This window comes from Notamacropus eugenii, chromosome 1 (assembly GCF_028372415.1).
Source record: "Notamacropus eugenii isolate mMacEug1 chromosome 1, mMacEug1.pri_v2, whole genome shotgun sequence".
NCBI classification, from domain to species: Eukaryota; Metazoa; Chordata; class Mammalia; order Diprotodontia; family Macropodidae; genus Notamacropus; species Notamacropus eugenii.
The window spans coordinates 505,037,527-505,057,659 of record NC_092872.1 but is presented as its reverse complement, the minus strand read 5'-3'; the positions used below and the strand labels follow the sequence as shown (position 1 = coordinate 505,057,659).

The following is a 20,133-nucleotide window of genomic DNA, read 5'->3' as shown; positions in this document are numbered from 1 at the left end:
CTGTGTCATGTCAATCTAGTGATTCCTGTGGACAACTTCACAGAATAATGTTTTGAAATGCACAGAATAAGATACATAAGATTACAGAGGAAAGTAATTATATTGAAATACAATTATCAAAATATTTTAAAAACTAGATCACAGACCCCAAGTTAAGAACCCCTACCTTAGTCCATTACTTCTTTCCTTTTTCTGGCAATGAAAATTCTTTATAGATCCAAAAAGCAGTTTTATTGGTATGTGTGTGTGTGTGTGTGTGTGTGTGTGTGTGTGTGTGTGTGTGTGTGTGCAGAATCACTATAACAAGAACTATTCACACAAAATACTTGGGAGTTTCACAGAAGCTATGCCTTTCTTCCTGGTGGGCTAACCCTTGAAGGAGTTCCCTGTGATTCAAAACTCTCAGTAAAGCCAGAGTTCCAGCCTATTGGTTTAGAATATTAGGGGAGGGAAAACCTGTGGCCTCGAGGCCACATGTGGCCCCCTAGGTCCTCAAGTGCAGCCTTTCACTGAATCCAAAAGAATCCAAAAGACCACATGTGGCCTGGAGGCCACAGGTTCCCCACCCCTGGTAGATGGAGCTTCAAGATAGGTAAGAGACTTCATCTCTTGAAATGTCTACAACTAAATTAGAGAGTGGAATTCCAGTATTGTCATCTTATATATCTTTAAATTGAAGCTCAGAGGTGGAGTAGAATGAGGGAGAGTCAGGATAAGAGGAAAGGAGGGAGACAATGAAAAGGAAGGAGAGGGAGGAAGTGAGGGGAGAGGGACAGAAACAGAGAGAGAGGTCTGGGAGAGAGGAAGAGAAAAAAAGGGAGAGGGGAACGTAAAAGCTTATGGGGGAAAAAGGTTTCTCTGGTTTATTTATAAACTGTTGAAACTGAGAGCTAATGCTGTCATGGGAATCCGATGTTCTTCCTAATAATATATGGTACCCAAACCTGAATATAATATTTCAATTACAGCCTGACAGGATGCTATTAGGAATTTGAGGGTTGATGTCCCAGCTAGAGAGAAGATTGGTAAGGACCATGAAGAATCCTGGGCAGGAATTTGGTCCAGAGGATTCGAAAGAGGCAAACTTGGCAACTGATATCCAATGAGACTTTCCCCAAAATACTTCATGCCCCTTCTGGAAGAAAAGGTGGCTCCCACCTACATTATTAGCAAACACCAAAATTACTCAGTACAAATAGACTTTTGATTTTAGTGTCTGTCTTGGAATTATTCAGAAACTGAGGGTTTCACTATTAGGAAAAACAACGCCTACCTGAGGATTCCTTCCCATGGCTGTGGATTGGAAACAGCTTTCTGGCATCCTCACTGTGAAACACAGTAATTTGTCTAATCCTAACCCAAGGCTCTTTAACAGCTATGAAGTGATAGTGATGGGGCAGCCTTTACCTAAATTGGGCATGGAGTTCTGATACCTGCAGATTCAAACACTGAAGTTACCTTTCAGGCTCTCCAATCTTGGCAGACTCTGATGAACAGCTGTTCTTAAGTAATATAAATCCAGACCAAGTGTAGCCATTTCTTTCCCCCTTTTCTCAGACCCTTCTCTGAAGGTTACAAGATAATATGATTCAGATATAGAACAGACCATAAGGATATTAATCCACTCCTCTTTCTGAAAAAAATCTGAGTCCTAGGGCTTTTTTTCTTCCACTTTATTCTGTATATCACCATTAGTTAACCCCATTCATTCCTTATTATCATCACATGCAATCCAAGCTGCCCTTTCCCCAATCTACAATGTCAAATCACCAACCAAGAGAAGTAATTAGTAGTATAAGAACAATCAGCCAAACTATCCTAACATTAAAGAGAATCAAACCTCTGTTTCTGTGTGTGTGTGTGTTTGTGTGTGTGTGTGTGTGTGTGTGTGTGTGTGTGTGTGTGTGTGTGTTTGGTGAGGACAGGAAGAGGGAGCCAGATTGCCTAGAACTGACTAGGGGAAATAGGGTCAAAGAAGGTAGTGCCTTGGCCAACTGGTGCTGAAAATGATGTGATACTCCTAGCTGTACAGTCAGCCCCTCTCACCATCACCAAGGTAGTGCCCTGATCAAGGGAAGTGATAGTTCCACTGTTCTTTGCCCTTGTCAGGCTCTACTTGGAGTATTGTATTCTGGTCTAGGTACCATTATTTTAGGAAAGGCACTGATTAACAGGGGCAGGTCGACAAGAGGGCAAGGAGGATAGTGGCTTAGCTGGACAGCATGCCAAATGAGGACCAGGTAAACGAAGCAGAGATATTTAGGCAGGAGAAGAGAAAACTTAGGGGAGACATGATATCTGTTTTCAAATATTTGACAGGATGCCTTGTAGAAGGATGAAGTTTGTTCTGCTTGACTCCAGAGAACTAAGAGGAAAAGTGGAAAGGGTGGAAGTTGCAGAGATAGATTTAAACTAGATTTAAGGAATAACTTTCTAACAATTAAAATTGTCTAAAAATGAAATATAACTTGAAAATATAGTAAATTCAATTTCAAAAGGATACTGGTTAACCACTTTTCAGGAATATATAAAGGGATTTCCTGCTTGGGTACAGAGTCGATTACGTGAATTATGAAGTCTTTGCATACTGTAAGACAGTTTAATTCCTTTCATGTGAATCCCCTTTAGACTGCCCTTTTGTGACTTATTTTCTTCTTGAAGTCTACACTGCATGTTTCCTTTAACCAGAAGTATGTGAGTAAATGTTTAACAACTGGCTTTCCAAAAGTTGTATAAGTTTGATTTGCATTATTATTTTCTCCATCACTTTAAGTCTAGACAATCAACAGAATATAAATCAAGCCCTGATTTGCAGCATTTTACTGATTTTCAATGTGTTAGTGCTCTACTTCTCAGTGAGCTGTTATGAACTGGCTCCAGCACACTCCTGTCTTTAACCTGATTTCATCTGAATACCAAAATCTGTATCTACTATGTCCTTTTCCCAGGAAGGGAGTGGGATGGTTTCTTAGGGTCCTTTTTGCTCTACCCTGAATCTACCCTCCCCACCTGAAGGTAATAAAAGGACAGGAAAACAAGATTAGGTATCCCTAAGGATGATCAATCTTACCTCGCATGCTAAAGGAGTTACTTATACCTCCACATAACATGTACACAAGTCAAGATATAAACCAGCACACAAGGCATCTTATCTGCTCCATGGTCCCCCTTTCCAAATTGCTCTGTGCATTATGAACAGTGCCTTGATGTGGAATTACTTAATAAATGTATGTTGAATTAATCTGAATTGTATTTGATTTACGTTGTGTAAACAGAAGGGGAGAGCACAGAGCAGATGGGCAGATGTCTGCAGAAATATATGTTATTTCTTTTCTTGGTACTTCTTCCGCCCCCATATAACTGTAATTAGCTACAATGCATACGGGCTTTTTCAGACAACTTGGATCAGAAATAGACTGAGGTTTCCCTAACCAGTTCCTGACTGTATCTACTGCAGCTAATGTGTCAGAGGCAGAGAGGAGATGCCTGTGGTCTCAATCGTTCTGATTGATGAAAGGGTTTTTGCAATGAATCACAAGGGTTTTCTGTGTAAGGGAAGCTAAAAGAGACATTGGTCTGAGTGATTTGACAGTGTTCAGAGCTCCCTGTATTCCTCTTGCTAGGACCTCATGAATTTAATGAATTTTAGCCTTCTAGGGCTAGATTCATTGGCGATTTCTTTAAGGGTCTCTAAACTTTAAAAAACTGAAATAGAAAGCTGTGATCTCTAGGACCAATACAATCTCACAAACATTTATTAAATGACCACTACATGCCAGGCAATGTGGTGGGATGATACGGGACCCAATTTGGTGTTTGAAAGATCTGCATTTAAGTCCTGCCTTTGATGCATAGAGATTGTGTGACACTGGGCAAGCCTTTCCATGCTTCAGAATATCCTCTAAGACTGCAAATTGAAGAACACTTGCTAATCTGCAATTGGTAAAGGGAGGTTTCCTCACCTGGGATTAGTTACCTATACTAATGAAATACAAAGTCAAGGAAAAACAGCCTCTGCCCTCCATGAGCTTCTGTTCTTCTGCACCAAACTGTGCCCAGGACTACTTCCAAGTTTGTAGCATTGCCAAGAAAGCACTTTCTGGGATGGTTGGGACTAATAAATTCTTTACTATGCAGGCTGACAATCTGTTGTTAATATTAGAGTTGGTCTGTGTGGTTATTAAGCGGTCCTTCCTCATCCCCAGAGCCCTCTCCAGTACAGAGTTGTTAACATTAATTAATTTAGGCATCAGATAACTCAAGAATTGCATCTGGGTGGTAGGAGGAGGATCATGGTAACTCTAAAGCAAATGCTAAGTACCCAGAAGTTTTGATTGGGACCTGTGTCAGTCTCAAGGGCTGTTTTCAAAGCACACAATGTAGGTATTTATAAACATTTTTTTATAAAGTAACTGCTAGAGATAGGAAATTCCCCCAGGGGTATTCAGTATGTTAACAATACAGGAAATGTCCAGAAGCTATAAAAAAAAAGACATAAACTGTGTGATGGGGATGGGGAGTGCCTTAGTTTAGAATTGTTATGAATGGAGGATTAGCAGTGAGCATTAGCAGAGCATGTATATATGAGCATCCTTAGGCTTTGGAGCTTGGAGCTCATTTAGTCTGATCACCTCATTTTACAAATTAGAAAACCCGAGGCCATTCCGGAGATGACTTGCCTGTAGTCATAAAGGTAGTTCGTAGCAACTCTGGGATTGGATTCCAGAATTTATGACTCTAAATGTAGTGATCTTATCTCAGAGGAATGAGGTGGGAATGGGCTGTGTATTCTGATTTGGGTGGGTAATGGGAAGAGGAGAGGTTGGGGCAGAACATGATAGAATTTTAAAGCTGAAAGGGACCTTAGAGACTATCTAGTTTTGTATCAGAGACATAAAAAGATGTGTCTAAAGTCATGCAACAATCTAGCAGATAGATACAAGGTCTATCGAATCCCAGGCCAATCCATTTTCTACAATGTTCCCCCTACCCCCAGTTATTCACCCCCAGATCTATCAGGAAGCTCCAAGTTGGGGGAATCTGCAGATAACCGAGAGGAAATGGTGGTTCCTGAGATCTGAAACATTCATTTCCCACCTGGTCTCTTTATTGGTTTACTTGGTTTGATTTGTCATTCTGACACAGAATTTCCCTCCTGGGAAGAGAAGAAGATTTCAGGAAATAACACTGTGTCCAAATAAAGAAATCGCTGCCCCTCCAGTTTCCCTTCAACTAGGGTTAGGCTGAGATGTTCTCTTTAATTGTTCCCATAAAGCACCTTCTCATGAATGTCCAGCATATTCTCAATTTGTAACTGTTCTCAGCTCTTTCATGGCTTGGAGAAGTCAGCTGTTGGTGCTTTGAGACTCCAGTATTTCTCCAGTTCAGTGCATTTTCTCCTTTATTACTGACATTGCTTGTGTGGTGTTTGTTGGTTTTGCTTTAGTTTTTCTCTGCTGGGGGTGTGCAGTGAGTTCTTAGGCTGACAATTTAGCATTTTTTTTTCTGGTTTCCCACTCATCCACCACCCCATGCTGTGTCCTGAAGAGTAGATCCTGTCCAAAGAGGCTCTTTGGCTTATGGCAGCAATGACCTGACCACCTATGGAGCAGACATCCTCTGCCCCGGCCTCTGACTTTGGGCCTCATTCTGGCTTCATCATTCCTCTCTAACAAGTACTCTCAGGAGGCCAAAACTTTCTATAACCGGACTGGGTTATAGCTTCCATCCTACCCACTTCTGGTCCCCTTCTCAAGAAAAACTTACATATACACACATTTTTTGAAGGAAGTAAGAATGTCAGAAGATGAAGAGAAAAAATGTGCAATTGAGTAGCTATACCCTGGAGAGTTTGGGCTTCCATAGGAGCCCCTGGATGTCTCTTTATCTTGGGTTTCAGAGTTTCAAGCCCGTGTCATTCCTGCTATAAGGTGAATATAATGCACAGTACTCATGGATTTTGCGATTTATGAGAATATTTAACAATTGGTATGGATATTCTATTATTTTTTTGAGCAACTATTATGTGGAAATGAAGGCAGGCCATTTGACTTAAAACATAAAAATAATTAACCTTGTCAGTAAGGGGAAAGAGATGGGGGAGGGGAAAGGAGGGAGCATTTATTAAATATATACTCTGTGTCAAGTACTGTTTTAAGTACTGAGAATACACATACAAGCAAGTTGGGCACAGCAGGCCTAAGGGCCTCCTCAAATGAAGGTTAAGGAGAAAACTTATCAGTTGGAGGAAGAGGAAGCAGATCATGGTGTGAATGAATTTGGTGACTAGAAAGAGCATAGGATCTGAAATAAACAAAAGAAATAAAAAAATAAATTACTTGTGTGTGTGTGTGTGTGTGTGTGTGTGTGTGTGTGTTCTGATCCTCAGGTTTGTCATCTATAAAATGAGGATAGTATTACTTAACATTAACCTCTCCCAAAGGGTCCCTTTACCCATGGTAAAGAGGTTTGTCAACTCTAAAACCCTATTCACATATGAGTTCTTCTTGTGGGGTAGAGAGATTAACTTACTTCCCTGAGCAGAGGCAATGGGCAGATGCTTATAAGAGTACATACAAGGATTTCAGATTAGATAATTCTTATCTTTCTCCCCGAAAACTGCTGCTCCCATCTTCTTTCTAGGCACCTAAGACCCTTCTGAGTGTATACCAAATAGCCATAGTAATTACAAATGAGAGAACTTGTAGCTTTCACCCTTTCATACCACATGTGGGCAATCTAAGCTATGAATATTTCAATACATTCCCAGGGCTTTGGGTGGTCTCTTAATGAGAATCATAGGATTTAGAACTGAAAGAGGCATTATAGACAAGTCCAACCTTGTAGTTTTACAGGTAAGGAAAATAAGACCAGCCAAGAGATTCAAGACACTTGCTTAAGATCAAACAAACAGTAAGCACAGATTCAGAATTCGAATCCAGGCCTCCTTATTCCAAATCTATGGTTCTTTCCCCTACATCACAATGCCTCTTTCATTCAGTGTCTTTATTCTACTTGAAAATTCCTATAAAATAAAAAATCTGATGCATCTGGAAAGGGAGGTTTGGGATTTGGACTGCTCTGACCACACAGTAGAGACTGCAGGTGTAAGGAACCCTGGATTCTTTGGAGACAGGCCCTCCCTGGGCCAGAGTTCTTCCTGTTCAGCTTGTGAACTATGTTTGGCCTTTCCCACCAAATCATAGCCAGTGAATTGCTGGAGGCGGGGAGGGCTGTCCAAGGTTCAGAGATTATCATATAGTGGAAGTGGGGGAGTTGCAGAAGCCTCCCATAGTGTAGATATGGAAGAAATGCAGAGGGCAAAGAAGGGGGGAGGAAAGAAGAGGAGAGAGAGAGAAGGAAAAAGAGAGGGAAGAGAGGGAAAGGGAGAAATATCTCCAGCATATCTGAATGTTCCAGTATGCGGGGAGGTACTGCAGCATTCTAAGGATGATTCCTTGCTTTGTTCTGTAATGGGGATTCTATAGAAGCTAAATATTTCTGGAAGCAACATCATCGTCATCTGTACAAGTCTCTGGTGGCAACCCAGATTCCACCACCCATTTATTGTATCCATAATGTAGAACGGTTGGCGGAAATGGGCTGCTTTGCTGTTCTGACCCTGTGCCAGCTTTATTTTGGTTACAATAAGAGGATCTTCAGCTTAGCATTAATTTTGACTAATTATTCCCCTCCTGACAAGTCTTTTATTTTCTGCTGCTCCCTCTGACTCCAGCAATGAAAAATGAGTTATAAAGACAACAATAATGTGTCTTAATATTGCCAGTCTTCCTGCAATCGACATAAACACTCCATCTCTGGGTCTTGGATGTGCTTCCTAAAACAGCCAGTGAATCTGTGTGGGGGTGGGTGAACATTATATGCTTGGCTCCTATTAGCAATATTATCCGGGGGAAGTCTCATTTGTTATTCAGGATGAAAGCATCCTAGCCCTGACTGTCTGCTTTTGAAACTGTCTCCAGGCTGCAAGAGGGAAGGCTGGCAAGTGGATGTGAGGCTACATTAGACACTCCCCTCTGCATGAGGTTGTAAAGCAGTGTAGGATTTTCACTAGCAGGCGAGTACGCTGAAGGGATTGAGCTGTCAGTCAGCAGCAGGGAGATCTCTTACAGGTTTTCCTCCTAACCAGATTATCTTCTGCTGGAACATATCAGTGGTGACTGAGGGAAAGCAAGCAAGCAGGACTAAGGCTTGCTACCATTGTGGAGTTAACTGTTGCTCAACCAAGAAGACTTCTTGAATGTATCTACTATTAGCTGTAGTGTTTTGTTACTGAATGAGGTGGGTGTTGATAGGGTATGCTTTGGGCCAGTAGAATCTGAAGATGAAGATGAAGAGAATTTATAAATTTCTTGAAAGGACTAAAGTGCTTGCATTCTAACCCACCAAACTTTCTGGAGCTGCAGAGAGTAGTTTGTCTAGATTAGCCAAGGAAGAACCACCAAAGATATAGTTTATTTATTTATTCTCCTTCCCCTACTTTCTGGAAGGCAATTTTTGGAGGCAAGAGAGACACTTTCCTACCACAAATCCTGTGTGGACACCTCAGGCAGCCACTATGGTACAAAACGTAATTTTGGTGTTTTTCCGCAGACGACTGAGCCAAAGACCTGCTGTGGAAGAACTAGAAAGAAGAAATATCCTGAAACGTGAGTAGTTATTGATTCTTCCAGAGAGACCTTGCATGTGTGTGTGTGTGTGTGTGTGTGTGTGTGTGTGTGTGTGTGTGTATGTATGTATGTTAAGACTACTGAGTGAATCTCTTATTAGACTTTTCTGTGCAGTTAGACAGAAATTCTAGTTTCCCTCCTTTGAAAGATGAATATTCTACCAGTATGTATGGTACTTAGTGTTTCTAGTATGGTTTGAGTAGCTTAGGTGTTTGTGTGAAATCATTTGGGAAGAAAATGTGGAAAGCCCTTTTAAAGTCCATCAAAGGAAAAGGAAGTATTTTTACTATTCTTACAGTTGTTCATAGCAGCTGTACTTTAGAAGAGTTAGTTAATGAATCTTCCCAAAAGAGTAGAAAAACCAACATTGGACTGGCTTGCAGAACAATAGTTTTAAAAGCAATTTTCTCAGCAGATAATCAGGACTTTCTGAATTTCCTTAATGTCCATAGAAATTTCAGATGGGGGTGAGCACAGTATACATAAATTGCAAATCAGAGAAGGTAACACTTGAACTCAGTAGAACTGAGGGTTACAAGGCATGGAGCTCAAGGAATGGGAAAATGAGCTATTTATTGTTTCTCAAGGCTTTGTGTTTTCTAAGAACTTTCCTACTGTTATCCAAACACCTATCTGATTATGCCCACATGGTTATGTAGAATGTGAATAAATAAAGGACACATGAGTAGGGATTTTTTTTTTTGTCCCTCAAATTCATTGCTTAAAACCAGGTCAGATCCCTTTAGAGCCCAGTGATTATGTCTGATAATGAAAATCTTGCCAAGTGCTTGTTTTAACCGGACAATTCTCTTTGTAATTGCCTAGGCAATGAAGTTTGGTTTTCTCCTATAAGCATACACTAGTCATTTTCCACAAAAAAGAGGTCCTCAGAGCCTGAATTTTACAAGTGTATTATTTCCTCTTTTGTGTGAATTACACTGAGGATATTTTCTGAAGTTCATGTTTTGTTGCCTGAATGATCTTTCCTCAGGGTAGACCTGATGTTCAACATTTTCATTAACAAGCTGACCAAGGAAAGTCTTGGTGACCTGCTAAGCATTCATTCCTCAAAACTTATATCCCATGATGATTTTTTTGTATCCCTTAATGATTCCTTTTCTTCTTATTCATATGTAGCATTTAAGAATTGAACATTTTGATGCTTATGGTAACTTAAAATATTTGGAAGCTACTGAATGTTAGAGCTGAAAAAGTGTTGTCAGAGTGGTGTGAAGAAAGCCCTAAGGATTATCCTTCCCTTATGTTAACTAGACTAGCTGTCAGGATGAAAAGATTCGGCATTGATGACATTGCTTAAGCTAAACAGGCAAAAAATGGAAACTGTCAGTTATATCATTTGATTCATCTCTCTAATTAAGCACACTTACCCTTAAAACTCATTATAAACACAGGTCCAAGAGGTTCATGGCTTACATGGGCAGTGGAGTTGGCGTAATCCAGGGTCCTCAGCCCAAGAAGCATATTTCCATTTTACAGTTGTAACATCTTCCTCACTACCGTGGGCAGTGGAGTTAAAAAAGCACAGTGCTTATAATTGTGTTCTTGTAAATGCTAGTCTTAAATATAGCCACTGTGCCAGGCCAACTGAGTACACAGTATTCATGGGAACTACATATTCGTAGGAACTCCTGTTCAAAGAAATAGTAAAATAATGAATTTCCTCTTCTGTGACCATGGAAATCTAGCCACAGAGAGCGACTTCTCTCCATTGTCTTCCCATTAGACCAGTGCTTAGCCCTGAAGCTTTCTGAAGAGCCAAGAGTAGGAGTTACTGTGAATTTCACTACTAGAGATTTTTCTTCTTTTTCCTCCTTTTGTGTGGGTATGAGATGAGATGAGATACCATATATGGTATTAGCCCTGATGGGAAGCACTTTCTTTTCTGATACACCAGGTAGGCTGTCCTGAGGACTTTTCTTACCACGTTCCATTTTCTGGAATGTAGATTGTTGATTTTGGTCGTAGCACCTACCTGTTTGATCCCCCTCCTTGTGCAGGGGACGCATGTTAATAATGCCTTCCATTTCAGTTGTACTCTCAGGTTTGCAAAGTGATTTCCTTACAACAGTACTATGGGGTAGCACAAGGATTATTCCTTTTTCACAGATTAAGAAACTGAGGCACAGTGGTGAAATAGATTGCTTGTAGTCACAAAAGAAATAAATGATAGGACTGGAATTCAAACCCAGATTCCCATACTGCAAATCTACCAGTGTTTCTATTATACCAACCCATCACGTGGGCTTATGTTCCAACTCTTACCTGCGTGTGAAGTAAGTGCAAACACAGATACTGATAAAAGGTTCTTCCTTGGATTGCTTAGTACACTCTCCTGGAACCCATAGTATATTAATAAAATATCAAGGAAGATAACAGGGCAGGGAAAAATTAATTCTGCCAAAGCTTCCTTTTTAAACAATGCCAGTAGAGAGAAACTCCACTGCAGAATTCCTTCAAAAGAATTCATAATTGCAAGCTTGTATTCATATGATGTGAGCAGTGACCTGGCCTGTGAGGATCAAATGAACCTGATTTCACTTGATTCCTCTCAGGTAATGTTAGACCTGTTCATGAAGCACACTTAGTGCTCCCCAGTAGCAAAAGATTCATTATGTTACAGTTTTGCTAAAACCTCTGTAGGTTTCAGGGTGGGGTTTTACAGAGTCCCAATTTTACCATCAGTTTTTCAATAAGCAGCCTGAAAATTTCTGACTGCTTTTCATTCATCTCACAAAATCATTTTAATTTCATCAAAGATTATGCACTGTATCTGATCAATACAATGATCCACAGTAATTGATAATTGATAAAAAATGCTATCTACCTCTAGAGAAAGATCTGATGAACTCAGAGTGCAAATTGAAGCATATTTTTTTTTCTTTCCTCCCCTCACAACATGGTTATTGTAGAAATTTGTTTTGTTCCAAAGTTCTGAATGATTTGATATGTATAACAGGCATCATATTTTTTGCCTTTTCAATGGGTAGAGGAGGGGGCAGAAGGAGTAAGGGGATTTGGAACTGAAAATAAAAATAATAAAATAAAATAGCATAAAAAGAGATTATTTTTCTTAAGGACTAATGGCATAACAAATTCTTATTTTCCTTTGAAAGAAATTCCAAAACAACCAGCATTCAGAGATGCATCTTTAAAGGAGGATTATGCTGAGGCATGTAAGCCACATGGCTTATTTTGGAAAACAATTTCTGTGTGCTGCCAAAGGAAATCCTGCTGATTTATAGAATTGCTGGTAGTTCCACACCTCTTTTTCTAGGTCCCAAGTTATGTTCAGGTTGTGGGCATGGATCTTTATTTAGTAACCACCAGCATCACAAATAGGAAATCCATTATCTCATATCCCAGGGCAAGGCATACATTTTACACACATTACAGCTCTCCAGTCTATTTTTAGCTTCTGTGTACCAGAGTGATCATGGTTTGAATATTAACCAGTCACAACTCTCAAAGCAAAGCCAATGCAGGTTAGGATTTCATTTTTGTTTTTGGGTTTTTTTTTAAAGCAACAGTAACAAAAATGCCAAGGCTTCAGTAATGGAAGCAACTGTGTATGTGTGCACTTAAAATGCAGCTTGAAAATCTAAATTCTAAGAAAGCTTATTTCCTCTGAAACCTTGTTAGTTTCAAGTTCCAACTTAAAAATAAATCTATTTTAAAAAAACAATGAGTTAAATTATTGTAAAATAGTTACATTGCATCTGGTTTTCTTAAGAATAATAGTTTTTGTAGCTCTTTCAGATTTGGATAAAGGGACAGATCATAGATTTAGAACTTGATGAGATGTTCGAGGTCATCCAGTCCAACCCTTAATTTTATAAATAAGGAAAGGGAATCTTAGAGAGGTAAAATAACTTGCTCAAGGTCACAAAAGTAGAAAGTGGCAGAGTTGGGAAATTGAGTCCAGATCTTTTGATTCCAGACCCATCATCACTCTTCCCACTGTCTGGGACTCTAGAGACCTGGGTCCTAGAACAGACTCAGAGCATTTTAGACCCTTAGGCATCATCTAGCCCAAACCTATCATTTTATAGATAAGGAAATGGAAAGTAACAAAAAGGAAGTGATTTGCTTAAGGCTAAGTACGTATCAAGTAGGGAACCTAGGATTCAAATCAAGAGTCTTCTACCTCCAGCTCAACCAGTCAATCAATGATTAAGCACCTAATAAGTGTCATGTTCATGTTCAGTCATTTTTCAGTCATATCTGATTCTTTGTGACCCCACTGGGGATTTTGTTGTCAAAGATACTGGAGTGGTTTGCCATTTCCTTCTCCAACTTGTTAAGGGTTAAGTGACTTTCCCAAGGTCACACAGCAGTTAAGTGTCTGAGGCCAGATTTGAACTCAGGCAAATGTGTCTTCCTGACTTCAGGCTGGGCCCTCTATTTACTGTGCCATCCACTGAAATAAGCCTAGTACTTTTACTATCATAGCACACTCCCTCCCCTTTCTAGCTCTGCTCTTTGCTAACTGAGAAGTCTTGGACAATTTTCTTTCCCTCTGAGGTTGTTTCCTTATCTTAAAAAATAATAATGTATTAGACTAGATGATTTTTCAAATCCCTCCTAGCTTCAAAAACCTATGATTTTATAAAGTGTTGAGGATGAAGCTAGTTCAGCTGACATCAGCAACGAGCAGTTCTCTCAGCTGGAGGTTCTGGCATTGTCCAGGACACTTACAGTAAAGAGCCATGTAGAAAGAATGGAAGAATATGCATACCGTGGTACTCCAATTTCTAGTGATGTTCAGCAGAAAGTTTGGCTGTCCTAGAAAAATTGTTCTTTTGAAAAGAAGAAAATTATATCTTTATTTGTATCTTCCATAGAAAGAAATGATCAGACAGAGCAGGAAGAAAGACGGGAAATCAAACAGCGATTGACAAGAAAGGTAATCAAAATCTATCCTATTTTTATTTCTTTTGGAAAATATGCCACCAAGCTGACTAAAGTACAGAGTACAGATGACCCTGGGTGTCTCTCTGTGACCTTGATGGGGAAGTACTTAGTGTAAGGAGTGATACCGGCTCTATAGAAAGAATTTGCCTGTCAATGGAAATCTACTCCTTCAAGCACTAGTAAAGTAATACCTAGTGGCCACATCTAGAGGAAAGACCTTTACTTTCTGCCTGGAGCTGGGGCTTCTCTGAGCAGCAGGTCTGTTCATGCATTGTTAACTTCTCTAAAAGGGCCAAATGGAAGGCAAATGGCTTCAAGAACCATCTTTGAGAACTCCAAAAACCTACCCACAGTAAAGTTAAAACACGTGCGCGCACACACACACACACACACATACATACACACATACACACACACACAAATTTTGAACGTAGAAGTCCATAACTGTAGGGACACTGGGGCTTTTAGTCCACAACTTACTGTTATTATGGCATTTTAATTGGTCTAGAAACTTCTGTGGTTATACAATGTCTAACAATGATGATAATAAATAGTTATTAATATAATAAATAATAATAATGATAGCTCACAGTTATACTGTACTTTAAGTTTGGGTAAGTGCTTTTGAGCCTCACCAAAATCCTATAAAAGGGATTCTGTTATTATCACCATATTTCAAATGAGGACACTGAGGCTCAGAGTTTAACTAGTGGAGGGGCACACAGCTATTAAGTCTTTGAAAGAGGATCCAAACCTAGCTTTTCTTAACTCTAAATACAACACTCAATCAATAGGCATTTAGCAAATGCCTACCAGGCATTGGGGATATAAAGACAAAAGTGAAACGGTCTACCCTCAAGGAGTTTATGTTCTCTGAGAACCCCCAGGTTCATATAGAAGTAGGTACAAAATAAACACGTCGCCTCTGTATAGTTTTGCTGGTGGTGGTGTTTTTAAGTTTGTAATGGTAACAGGGAAGCATTGCTCCACCTCTTTCAGAAGGTGGCTAATGTTAAACTTGACGCTGACCTACTATGAGCTAGTATATACAACTGGATCTTGAAACTGAAAGAATATAGAATGGTTAAATTCAGAGTTGCTATACACCCCTCACCAGACAGTACTGTAATCATAGTGTTTTTGTCTGTTTAAAATTAATGAATCATTCTACATGTTTTGGACTTAGAGATATTAAATGCACAATTACATTTATGACCATGGAAATTGCAAATAAAAAATTCTTCCCATAGTGGTACTCATTCCTTGGAAAGCAGCCTTTTCTAAGACAAAAATTCAAAATGTCAATGAGCTAAATGTGTGTGGCATTTGTTATTTGGGCAACTATTTCATGGATTGCCAAGACCCAGAAAAATCATCTTCCTTTTGAAGTTGAGCCTCTAGTAATACAGTTACACAGATTCTGGTGCCAGCCTCATGCTCAAAGCTGTTCTCACTGGTAGGCCTAGGCAAGACCTGCATTCTGCTGGCAAAGCTTTGAAAACCTCCTTGAGGGTGTCATTCTGCTATGGAAGTGATCCCAAGTTCTCTTTTTAAAGATATTTTTGTTCCTTAAACCTTGTAAATGGAAAATCGTTTAGTTTTAAGTTCTTGTTTTCATTTTTCTCACACTTTAGCCATATTGATAGTAAAGAAAACTTGTTCAGAATAGTTTGTGAAAAATAGGTTAACTGGTCTTGTGCTTATTGTTTATTAATTTATTCATTGGTTTATGGATTTTAGCTGAATCAGAGACCCACAGTTGATGAACTACGAGACAGAAAAATTTTGATCCGATTCAGTGATTATGTAGAAGTGGCGAAAGCACAGGACTATGACAGACGGGCAGACAAGCCTTGGACAAGATTATCAGCTGCAGATAAGGTACAGAAAAACCTTTCATAATTGATCATAAATGGGAAAACATCTTACAGTCTGCAAATCAGGAACAGAGAATTCTGCAATTTAGATCTGGAAAGCAATCTAAGATTTCTGAGGTGCTCACGCTGAAAATTTAACAGTCGGTTCTCTCAAACCTGTATTAGTTGGCTCCTGTGTAGGACCTCCTGGATGTTAAACAATGGACTGGAATAAAAAGTACATTTCTATGGGAGTGTATGGCAAAGACCAAAGGCATACCATTGTCGAAATCAGGGAAGAAAACTCTTCTCTGATGTCCATGATAGTGAAAAATAATGAATAAATTAATGGACTACATTTCTATCAAAATTACATTTGGAATGTAATTTGGAAACTGGGAATTGGAATTTGGAGGCTAAGAAAACTTTCTTTTTTTAATTTTAAATTCTAAAATTTAAAAAACTGTTTCATTTGACCTCTTTTTTGGGAAGAAGTGTCACTATTCCTAGGCCACTCTCCAACTCACTGACCCTTCTATTATCCAAAAGAAAGAAGGAAAAACCCATGTGAAAAACAAACATTGTAAAACAAAATGAATTCACACAGCAGTCATGTCCAACAAAGTATCTCTCTCTGCACCTTCTGTCTATCGCTGCAGTCAGAGGGTATGTAGTAACAGGCTTCATCATGGGTTCTCTGGAGACAAAGGTGGTCATTGCTTTGATCAGAGACAAGTCTCTCAAAGTTGTATTTCTTTACCATGTTTTCTTTGTGTAAATCACTCTCCTAGTTCTATGCGCTTCACTCTTCCTCAATTCTTACTACTCAAGATTCTCTGGAATGGTCACTTTCATGATTTCGTAGAGTACAATGATATTCCTTTATACTCATAAACTATACTTCATTTAATCATTCCCCAAATGTCTAATAGGCTATTTAAGGTGCTCCCTTAGATTCTAGTTCTTTTCTCCTCCTCTTTTTGTTTCCCTGTTGAATTTGATGTATTTTAGTATTTTCATTTATTAATGACCATGAGTGGCAGTGACACTAATTAAAAGAACTAGGAGCCAAAAATATAAATAATCTATTAAATGAATGAGTTAATTGTTTTATCCTTCTGTGGCCATGATCTTATTCATCTGCACATAGTTGTTGAAGTTATAAGTATATATAGATGTAAAGATATCTGTGTGCTTTAATATAGAACATAAACAGAATTATGGGTAGAAACTTTAGTCATTATCTATCACCAATGAATTTCCCAGGGTTATGAGGAACAGTAAGACTGGATAACTCTTGCAGCAGCCATAAATAAGACCCCTTCAATATGAGATAGGATTGGCCTCTCATGCAGATACCTCTGGGTGTCTTTTCTTCCCTCTAGAGGAACTGTTTATTTTGGGCCTCTGGTTCCTTGTGTCATGTTCTTTCCCTGAGCAAGGCAAGAAATGAATGAAACGATGAACAATGGGATGAAATAGAAAAAGCAGCTTACGCACACTGAGCCAGGAAGCAGAAGGCCTGTGACCTAGTTCCGGTACTGCCACCAAGTAGTTAGGTGACATTGGGCAAGTCCTTCACAACTCTCGGCTTCAGTTTCCTCCTCTGCAAAATGAGAGGGTTGGGCTAAGTGATCTGAAATCCTTTCCCACCCTAGAAACTTTCTAATTCTGAAAAGAAAATGTCTCTGGATGTTCAACTGATGCTTTGTATTTTGTGTATCTTTTTTTTCATTTTTGTCATGTGTTTCAACCTGTCAGTTTATTCAATAAAAAATAACATCCTGTTTTGAAATTTCAGGCAGCAATTCGTAAAGAACTAAATGAATACAAAAGCAATGAAATGGAAGTACATGCATCAAGCAAGCATTTGACAAGGTCAGAGTTCTTGGTTTGCATTATGTTACCAACATGGTTCAACATTAAAGCATTAAAGAAACATTTCCTGAATCTGCAGATTGAAGAGCCACAAGGGCTCTATTCCAACTATTCTGCTAAGGCAACTTGGGTTGGGACAAAATTAGCATTTTTGTAGAGAACTGGTTTAGAACTATATCTGTGGAATAGTCTGGACCCGAATCATCGTAAATTAAAAGCACAGTTTTCACTTGAAAAGACCTTGAGGTCAAATGTAGGAAGATAAGAACACATTGGTCACTAGTTTGGTATTAATGTTATGATTGTGTGTCATTGATGTTAGATTCCATATAACATCAAAATTATTACTATAAACAATTTACAATTTACTTGAAGTAAGTCTAAGAAAGGTCATTATTTCTAGAAGGGGAGGAGCAGATAGGTGGCACAGTGGATAGAACACCAGCCCCGGAATCAGGAGGACCTGAGTTCAAATTCAGCCTCAGACACTTAACACTTACTAGGTGTGTGAACATGGGCAAGTCTTACCAATAAATAAATAAATGCCTTGCCAATAAATAAATGAATGAATGAATGAACGAATAAAAGGATATCAATAAATTTTAATTTAAAATAATACTAAGATATGGAAAATATAGCTTTCTCACAGATCTTCCTACCTCTTCTCTACCCTCCTCCCCTGCATACTGCTATCATGCCACTCTTTTGCTCAGAAATCTTCAGTAGGTTATCTCTTACCCACTGACTAAAGTGCCAGTTCCTTTGGCTGGCATTCAAGGCCCACCATAGTTTTGTGCTTCTCTATCTCTCCAGCCTTATCTTAGCCCATTTCACATTCAGTGCTCTAGCTAAACTCAATGTTGTACTCTCACCATTTGCTATGCCTGGAATTCCCTCTCCTCTCTTGACTTCCCTCTTTTAAACTTAAATGCCACCTCTTATATGTGACCCTCCCTTATTCCTGTTTAGTAATAGTTCTCTTTTGATATCATATAGCATTTTGCTTTGCCCCCCTCTTTCATATACTTGTATAAAAATATGTATAGTAGTTACTTGTACCTTATCCCCCAACAATGGCAGTGACTGTGTATCTTACCTAAATTTTGTGTCTCCTTCATGCTTTATACGTTATAGTACCTTAATATTTGTTGAATGAGTAAATCTTGCAAAATACTGATAGAACAATATATTTACTTTTTCTCTCTAGATTCCACAGGCCATAGAGATTTTCTTCTGAGAAGAATTTGTCAATTTTTGATACCACCACTGATCTTTCATCAGGGAACTTCCCCGAAGTTCAGCTCACGATAACCTGATGTTTATGTGAGCCAAGGAGGACTGCACAGGTGAACTCTGCCGCACTTACCTACCTACAAGAGGAGTCACTGGAGGGTGTTTCACTCTTTGATGTCCAAAGAGTAGTGTGGGAAGATCGGCTGAGGAAAAAGACTGGAGTTAGAATTACCAGAAGAAAACTGCTGTTCTCCTTTAATCCTTGTTCAAACTTTACTGCAATGTAGCAGAAAGAGGAGACACCGTGCATGCACAGGCTTTACCATCCCAAGGCCTCTGACATCAAGGACGTATGACGCACTGTCATTCAGTATTACGTTGATGAGACATTTTTATTCTTATCACAATTAGTTTGTAAACACTTAAGTTCATGTTATACAAGATGATTTAATGTATTATAATTTTCTTTTTTTATATAACGTCTAACAAGAACACAGCTGCAACATTTTGATTCCTGTTAATTTGTTCTTTAATTAAATGACTACTTATTGCAGGAAATGAACACAGCTTTTACATTTTCTTGGGGTTGAACCAGAGAAGAAAGCAGTGAAAGTGAATCACGTCCTACTTGTCAGTCATCAAAATCTAGAAGTCTAAAATCATGAAAGAGAGCCACAAGATGTGTTTGTGTGTGGGTGTTTGGGGTTGTTTGGGGTTTATACATATACACACACATACATATATGTATGTATACATATATATGTGCATATATGTATGTATGTAAGCTTTCGTGTAAGCTCTTGAACTAAAAATTGAATTGTGTGATTAACTTTATCTCATTAATCCCTTAGGTTAAATAAATGCATTGAAAATTTCAATTAATCAGGAACTAAGTAGTGACATTAGAAATTCCAATGAGAAGAGAACTATACACTTTTCCTTTGAGACGATTTGCAGAGTCAAGCAAAAGCCTGAACTGTATTTTAATACCAGCCAGTAGACTCACACATAGGCAAAAGCCTGTCTTAAATGGAAAATAAGGATAGTGGAAACTACAGTTGCAAGAACAGGGTTTTGCTGTTTATCAGGGCTTAAGGGGAAGGATCAAGATGAGTAAGAGATAATTTATTTGAAATGTGAGAAGCATTATCCTTAGGTATCAAACAAGATGCCAAACCTGTCGCATTGATGGTAACCTAAAAATCTTATATAGAGGTATAGTGTAGTGGAAAGAGTGCTGAGTTTGGAGTCAGGGACCCCGCTCTGTCCCTTATTACGTGTGTTTTTGTGTTGTACTAGCCCCTCAAAATTCCTTCCATCTCTGTATCAACGACTCCATGATTTTATGACTTCTTGCCACATACTTCTCTTTTTTTCTTCTATCCTCTTTCTCTTTTGCTCTTACAAATTGCCTTAACTTCCAGTGATACCTGTGGTCATTGCCAGACTTTGGTAGTGGCACTCAGGTTGAAAAGTTGCTGACTGCCTCCTTCCTCTGCCAGATTGACACACTAATATGCCATCCGTTAACCTGTGTTCTCCTG

General features: G+C 39.0%; 1 protein-coding gene across 8 annotated transcripts in view; it reads left to right on the top strand.

Annotated features, from left to right (window-relative positions):
* Window positions 1–19,151, top strand: part of PHACTR3 (phosphatase and actin regulator 3) — a 320,327-nt gene extending 301,176 nt beyond the window's left edge. For all 8 annotated transcript variants that reach the window (XM_072633405.1, XM_072633410.1, XM_072633409.1 and 5 more), the window contains 5 exons: window positions 8,614–8,669; window positions 13,553–13,614; window positions 15,363–15,503; window positions 17,280–17,356; window positions 18,564–19,151. In XM_072633405.1, coding sequence (XP_072489506.1) covers window positions 8,614–8,669; window positions 13,553–13,614; window positions 15,363–15,503; window positions 17,280–17,356; window positions 18,564–18,579 — 352 coding nt within the window. In that variant the 3' untranslated portion in view covers window positions 18,580–19,151. The remainder of the gene's footprint in view (window positions 1–8,613; window positions 8,670–13,552; window positions 13,615–15,362; window positions 15,504–17,279; window positions 17,357–18,563) is intronic.
* The last annotated feature ends 982 nt before the right edge of the window (window positions 19,152–20,133 follow it).